Source organism: Rhinopithecus bieti, unplaced genomic scaffold, assembly GCF_001698545.2.
Source record: "Rhinopithecus bieti isolate Rb0 unplaced genomic scaffold, ASM169854v2 scaffold_52849, whole genome shotgun sequence".
Taxonomy (NCBI): Eukaryota; Metazoa; Chordata; class Mammalia; order Primates; family Cercopithecidae; genus Rhinopithecus; species Rhinopithecus bieti.
The window spans coordinates 374695-382669 of NW_016820685.1; the positions used below are offsets into that span (position 1 = coordinate 374695).

At 36.6% G+C, this 7975-nt stretch overlaps 1 protein-coding gene across 1 annotated transcript in view; it reads left to right on the forward strand.

Annotated features, from left to right (window-relative positions):
* LOC108520480 (girdin-like) overlaps nucleotides 1–7975 on the forward strand; it is a 60134-nt gene that overhangs the window by 22518 nt on the left and 29641 nt on the right. The window contains exon 3 of the mRNA XM_017859890.1: nucleotides 7777–7885. Within this exon, the coding sequence (XP_017715379.1) occupies nucleotides 7777–7885 (109 nt within the window). The remainder of the gene's footprint in view (nucleotides 1–7776; nucleotides 7886–7975) is intronic.

Here is a 7975-nt window from a genome sequence, read left to right on the forward strand (position 1 = left end):
TTGATAACAACTCTGTCAAGGACAAAGGTAGCATTTACATTATAAAATTTATTAAAGGAATGATATCACCATGCGTTCATTAGAATATTACACATCCAAAGTATAATATAATCCAAATTATGTATTTGGATAATCCAAATTAGTATAATCCAAATTGTATATGGTCATGTAGTAATGAGCTTGCACTACAAATAATACAGTTTTAAAATTTATATATATTTTTAGTTCTAATATTAAATTTTTCTTAGGCTGGGCGCGGTGACTTACACTTGCTATCCCAGCACTTTGGGAGGCCAAAGTGAGAGGATCACTTGAGGCCAGGAGTTCGAGACCAGCCTGGTCTACATGCTGAAACCTCATCTCTCCTAAAAATAACAAAAATGAGTCAGGTGTGGTGGTGGGTGCCTGTAATCCTAGCTACTTGGGAGACTGAAGCAGGATAATTGCATGAACCCAGGAGCATTGAGCTGAGATGATGCCACAACACTCCAGCCTGGGTGACAGAGCGAGACTCCATCTCAAAAAAAATTTTTTTTTTTCTTGAGTACTTATTGTTAGATTTAAATACCCAGGTTTATAATAAAATATCACCACATTGAACTGGAGGAGGAAAGGAAATTAATCATCTTTAGTTTGATTACTCACTGTGAAAACAGAATTGGGAATATGCTCAAACAATACAGTAAAACAGTGATGTATGATATACACTTGGGTTTTAGAAAAAACATTGCTGAAACCTTTTTTTTTTTCAGTCAGTCTTTTCTTTGTTTTCTTGAATGATCCTATAAAAGGAAAAACTAAGAGAGAGTAAAGGAGCTCTAGGATCCCAGGCAGATTACTAGTTTGAACTTTGGTTTTCTGATTTATGGTGAAACCAGGTATCTCTAAAGTGTTTTCAGGTCTAAATGTGGTCAGTGTATGAGTAGGAGACAGTCATAGATGAGAGGTATGTAAGGGATTCAAATGTAGAATAAATAAAATAGAAATAAAAGATAGAAGAAGGCTAGAAAGGAAAGGTATTTAGTGTTTGCAAATGAAATTTATATAACTGTAAATATACCTAAAATTTTTGTTACTGGTGTTGTTCTTACTCTGTTCTCCCAATTACAAGTATAGTTTTCTCCACAATGATAGCTTGACTAGACCGAGCTTTCATGCATTAAGTAATGTGGCCAGTACAGTAGGTACTCAGTGAGTATTTGTTTAACTTACTGACTAAAAAAGATACCAGACAAGAAAAAAGAAAAAAAAAAAAGATACCAGAGTTGATTGCCTAAATAAAACAAAGTTTTTCCTTCAGTTTTACCGTGACTTCTTGACCATGCTGCTATTTGTCTTTGTTTGCCATGACACGTGATCTGACTTCTACGATATAGTCTCCTTGTTTTTATAAGTAACTAGTTCTAGTTGATGCTTTTATTTGAGAGACTCGCTTTTCCATTTAAACTCTCATTTGCCTCGGGCTGTTCTGATTTTTTCACTATTTGTCTTGCAATAAGCATAAATCAGTCACAGGTCAGATTTAGCTTGCCTTGCTAATAGTCTTCCTTGTTCTGCAGATCTCAAATTGTAGTTTAGGACTCTATTATTCAACTGATTTTTGATACGCACCTTAGTGAGAGTACCTATTCCAGTCTGCCAAGTGAGTTGTTAGCTTGGAGATTGTCAGCTTGTAAAACCAATAAGCAATGGTTTAAAAAACACTATGCTTAGTCTTTGTTTATTCTTATTTTTATTTATTCAAACAATATTTGTGTTAGGAAACATGCTAATTTTAGAAACAAAACATGAATAAGAAGATACGGGCCCTCTTTTCAAGGAACTTAGAATCTAGTGAGAAAGTGGGAGTCAAAAAGACCAAGTATTGGAAGACCCGTGACAGAGTTATGTACAAATAAAGGGGAATAGTTATACCATAGAGTGGAGCTGAGAGAGTGTGTAGTCTAGGACTTTGAGGGTGATATAACAGTGTAGCTCACTACATTAACATATTAATGGAGAAGGATCAGGTGGGAGTAGATGTAGGAAAAATTGGATATGCCAGGTGTGCTGTGGCTTGTGCCTGAAATCCTAGCTAGCTAGAAGACTGAGGTATGAGGATCACTTGAAGCCAGGAGTTTGAGGCAAGCCTGAGCAACATAGTGAGAGATCTCATCTATAAAACATTTTTTAGGCAGGGCACGGTGGCTCATGCTTGTAATCCCAGCACTTTGGGAGGCCGAGGCGGGCAGATCACTTGAGGTCAGGAGTTTGAGACCAGCCTGGCCAACATGGTAAAACCCCATCTCTATTAAAAATAATAAATTAGCCAGGTGTGGTGGCACACACCTGTAATCCCAGCTACTCAGGAGGCCGAGGCAGGAGAATCACTTGAACCCGGAAGGTGGAGGTTGCAGTGAGCGGAGGTTGTGCCATTGCATTTCAGCCTGGGCAACAGAGCAAGACTCTGTCTCAAAAAAAAAAAAAAAACAAAACAAAAATCAAAACTTTTTATTTTAAAGTTAGCTAGGTGTGGCAGTGCACATCTGTAGTTCCAAGTACTTGAGAGACGGAGAAGGATTTCTTGAGCCTACAAGTTAAAGGCTGCAGTGAGCTATGATCATGGCATTGCATCTCAGCCTGGGTAACAGAGGGAGACTCTGTCTTCAAAAAAATAAAAAATAAATAATACTGGATAAAGTTCAGCACCCATTCAGACAGTGAATAGAAATGGAAGGGAATGCCTGATAGATGGTATCTATCAGAAAATTACAGCAAACATCATGCATTAATGGTGAAACATTAAATGCAGTTCTCTTAGAGAACAACAAGAGAAGGATATCTGTTGTCTCCATTTCTATTTGTTAATGCACCAAGTAAAGAAATAGAAATGTAATGCAAGATTGAAAAGGTGGAAATAAACTGTCATTTACTGATGGTGTGATTTTTTTTTTTTAACGTAGAAAACCTAAGAACATGAACCTAGTAAACTAAGTTTTGAAAGGTGGTTAATTAGACATTCAGCATTCAAAAACTCTGTAGTTTTGGCTGGGCACGGTGGCTCACGCCTGTAATCCCAACACTTTGGGAGGCAGAGGTAGGTGGATCACTTGAGGTCAGGAGGCCGAGATCACCCTGGCCAACATGGTGAAACCCCGTCACTACTAAAAATACAATAACACTTAGCCGGGCATGGTGGCGCGTGCCTATAGTCCCAGCTACTCGGGAGGCTGAGACATGAGAATCGCCTGAACCCTGCAGGCAGAGGTTGCAGTAAGCTGAGACCGTGCCACTGTACTCCGGCCTGGCAGAGTGAGACTCTGTGGCAAAAAAAAAAAAAAAAAAAAAAAAAAAAAAAAAAAAAAAAAACCCCAAAAAACCAAAAACAAAACCCTGTAGTTTTCCTGTTACACAATAGCACCAATAGACAATGTAATAGAAAAAAGATCCATTTCACAAAGCAACAAAAGCTTCTTTACCCAAGTAAGAAAAAAAAACCTTAAATATGTAAGACTTCTGTGGGGAAATTTTAAATTTTACTGATGGAAATGAAATGCCAGTTTTAATCAAATTAATGTTACTAATGTCAATAAATCCCAACAAGGTTTTTCATAGAACCTTATAAATATCCTAAAATGATAGAAAAGATCAGTATGTTCAATTAATGAAGACAGTATAGAAAAAACAACAACAAAAGAAAGGGACTTGTCTTAGTAGAATTGAAATCATAATAAAGCTATAGTAATAAGCTATAGTAAAACAAGGTTTTAATGACACAGAGATAGACAAATGGCTTAGTGGGACAGAATAGACTCCAAAAGTAGACATACACTTAATGTGGGAATCTGAAATCAGTGAGAAATGTAAGCTCTTTAGAAAATGGTGTTGGCATAATTGATTTTCAGTATGGAAAAGCTACAAATTAAATTCAAGAAGACCTTCAAGAGCACCAGTAGACAACCTATTAGAGTAAGAAAGTTTAGCATTGTTGCTAAAGATAAGAATAAACAAAAAATGATAGCATATCATTTCATGTTCACATATCAGCATTAACCTATCAGCAAATAAAATTTTAAAATATTACATTAACTTTAATGGCAAAAACTATAAGCATCTAGGAACAAATCTAATAAAAGGCCTTCCTGAAGAAGATTATAAAATGGTTTTGAAGAAGAGCTGAATGAATGTAGAGAGATACACCATGCTTATCAGTGGGAAGACTCAATGCTGTGGAGTTGTCAGTTCATTCTTAATAAATTTGTAGATTGAGTGCAATTTCAGTCAAAATCTTAATAGGTTTTGTTTTTTGTTTATGCAGAATATGACAAGCTGATCCTAAAAATCATCAAGGACCATGAATGAATAGTTAAGATAAATTTGAAAAAACAGTTTAGTCAGGGCGTCTTGCCCTACCTACACATCAAGATGTAAATAACTATAGTTGTTAAGGTGGTGCTGTTGACATGGGAATGTATAGGTAGACCAGTGAAACAAAGGAGAACACAGAAACAAGCCAGGCCCATGTATTAATAGGATGCATTGAGAAGAACACAGCATCTCTTCTATGTTTTTCCTGTTAAGGATATATATCCTGAACTTAATTATGAGTCAACACAGTCTTATCAGACAAACCCAACTGAAAGTCATGCTATCAAGTATGTGGCCTGTAACCCTTCTAAAGTGTCTAGTTCATGTACATCAACAAAAGGCTGAGAAACCTCCAGCCTGAAAGAGATTAAAGATTGCAGTTCAGACTACCACATGCCAAGTGTGATTCTGAACTGGATCTATTTTCTATAAAGAACATCCATTCATTATTGGGACAAGTAGGGAAACATGAATGGATTCTTAAGATTGGACTATGTAGTAATGTATGTTTAATGCTGCCCCATAGATCATTTAGTCTCCATTCATTCATTTCAGCTTTTTTTCCCCCTCTCTCCATGCTTCTTTGGATTGTTTTTATTGTAATGTCTTCAAGTTCACTAATCGTTTGCTGTATAGTTTCTAATCCGTTGTTAAGCTTGTGTGGTGAATTTTTCATTTCAAATAGTTGTATTTTGCAGCTTTAGAAGTCCCATTTGAGTTTTTCAAAACATGATTTACGTTTCTTCCTGCTTAACATTCATGTCTTTCTTTAAATCCTTTTGTAGGTTTATAATAACTGTTTTAAAGTCCTTGTCTGTTATTTCTGTGATCTTTTTCATTTCTGGGTCTGTTTCTGTTGACTGTTCCCATTTTCTTTCCTGGTTATAGATCACATTTTCCTGATATTTTGTGTCTATTCATTTTTTTTTATTTTATGCTGGATATTGTAATGATTATATTTTGGAGTGTCTGGACCTTGTCCTTTTAGAGTGACGAACTTTGTTTTGGCAGGTTGTCAAGTTACTTGCAATCAGCATGATCCTTTCAAGACTTGTTTTGTTGGGGGTGGGGTTCTTGAATAGCTTTTACTCATCTGCTGATTTAGTCCTCCTTCTAAGACGTGACTCTCGTGCGGTCTCTGCTGTATGTTCTAGAAGTTCATTAAGTCTACTCAACTCTGTCAGAACTCAAATTTCTCTCTTTACATTGTGAGCTCTGAGAATTGTTTAGCTTACAGTTTTCTTGTATTTGATCTCTGCTTAGCCTTGTGGAGTTTTAGGTTATACATGCACAATTTAGTATTTAGCCAAAATTTTGTTGGTTTTTTGGTTTGTTTTGTTTTTGAGACAGGCTCCCACCATGTTGCCCAGGCTGGTCTTGAATTCCTGGCCGCAGGAATTCTTCCCACCTTAGCTTCCCAAAGTGTTGGGATTACAGGCATGAGCCACTACATCCATGCTTGTGTGAAGCCACAGCCAAAATCTTAAAGGCAGATTTTTGGAGCTCTTTGTTAGTGTAGCTCTCTTTTCTTTGGTATTCTTTTCTGAATGTGTCAGTCAGTTCAGCATCCATGAACTCCAGCTTTGTCTCCTCAAGTTCAACAAGACTTGGGCTACCCATTTTCCCATACCTCATTCTGGAAGGCACCTCTCTGCCTTACTAGAGAGAACCTAATCTTGCATTACCTGCTGTCCAAAGTCTGAAAACAGTTTTTTCGTGCTTTGTCCAGTTTTCTAGTTTTTATGGCAAGAAGACATCTTCCTCCTTTCTGTAATAGCTACCCCTTCCTATTTTATTAATAGCTTAGTTTGATTGCATTATTTTCTCAACTAGTCCCTTGAGTAATCTCAGCATAAGTGGTTGAATTGATCCAAGGTTGGGGATTAAGAATGCGGTCAAAGGATGAAAGAATCAAGATGTTGGGAGTGGTGGCAAGCAAACAGTGGTTTTGAAGCAGTGGTTCTCTGAGTGTGGATGGAGGATCCTTTTGGGGATCCATAGGGTCTTCCCACTTCTAACTACATGTGAGAGTGAAATGTCTTCATGTGCTTGAACCAAAATAATAAACAATGGATTCAATGCAGAAGCAAAGATAAGAATCTGTTTTTTAAAAGTTAAACCACACATTAAAGAGATGCACAAAATAGTAAAACAATACCACTCAGTTTTCTAAGTTCTTTTGTTTGATTTTTGTTAGCATATAATGGGTTTATTATTTTGTTAAAGTGAGTTAATGCATACATAGCTTTGAAATGTTCTGTCTTTATTTCTATTTTTTTTTTTTTCAGTCTTGCTCTGTAGCCCAGGTTGGAGTGCAGTGGTGTGATCCTGGCTCAAGCGATTCTCCTCCCTCCTGGGTTCAAGCGATTCTCCTTCCTCAGCCTCCCAAGTAGCTGGGACTACAGTTGCACGCCACCACACCTGGCTAATTTTGTATTTTTAATAGAGATGGAGTTTCACCATGTTGGCCAGGCTGGTCCTGAACTCCTGACATCTGGTGATCCACCAGTCTGGGGCTCCCAAAGTGCTGGGATTACAGGCATGAGCCACCATGCCCTAACTCAGTCTTTATTTCTAACACACTAATATTAATTAAAGATAGCCCGCAACATCAAAAATTGTTTGAAGTCATCAATTAAGATTACAAAGGGGTCTTGAGACCTAAAGATTTGAGAATTATGGAAAGAAAGCACCATAGAGTCTAACCTGTTTAGGGAAGGAACTAAAGGCATTAGGAATGGAATGGACTGTGTAAAAAGGGAACAGATTAAAGAACGAGGCGTTTCTATTCAGTTTCTATTTCCTGTTGGATGGGTGTCAATTTGTTGACTTTTCTGCATCCTTGTGTGGAGGTGCCACAATATCCCATTCTAAACCATGGATAGCCTGACTGTTTTTCTTCTGCAGTTTCTGCTGCCTCAGGATTATTGAGTCCTTTGCTTTCATTGACTCTACAGTTTTACCCAAGGTAAAAGTACTAACTAACCTGTGTCATCCACTTTATCCTTGAATTTCTCTGGGACATTGCCTGTTCAAATATAATCCCTATTACCCAGTGACGAGAAATAACATTTATTGGTTATTAGCCCATATTTTACATGGATTTATTTTGTGTGATAGAACTATATATTCAAAGGAAATAGTTATTCATCCTAGGAATGTGGAGTGGCAACATGACAATGAAAGGCAACATTTGACTTAGGTTTGAAATTAATTTTGTTCTTGCTTTGGGAAATCAGTTGCGTTTATATTAATTAGAAGCACGGAATACGTGTCAAAGTAATAATCTGCCCTTTTGGACCATCTCTGTTAATGCAGATGAGCACACAATTTATTTAAGTAAAAAAGTACTATATGATTAATTTTAATTATATATAGGTTGATAGTAGTATTTTATGTAATTTTAAATTATTTTTGTATTTCTTACAGTAATCCTAAATTGGAGAGTCAGAGAGTAAATAAAAAAGTAAATAATGATGCCTCACTTAGAATGCACAATGTATCCATTTTGGTGAGACAGATAAAATGTTATTACCAGGTAAGTGCCCTTTTTAAAAATCGGGGTTTTAATAACTACTTACATTTTTGTATTATTTAGCATCCGTCATCTAACAAATATTTAAATGCT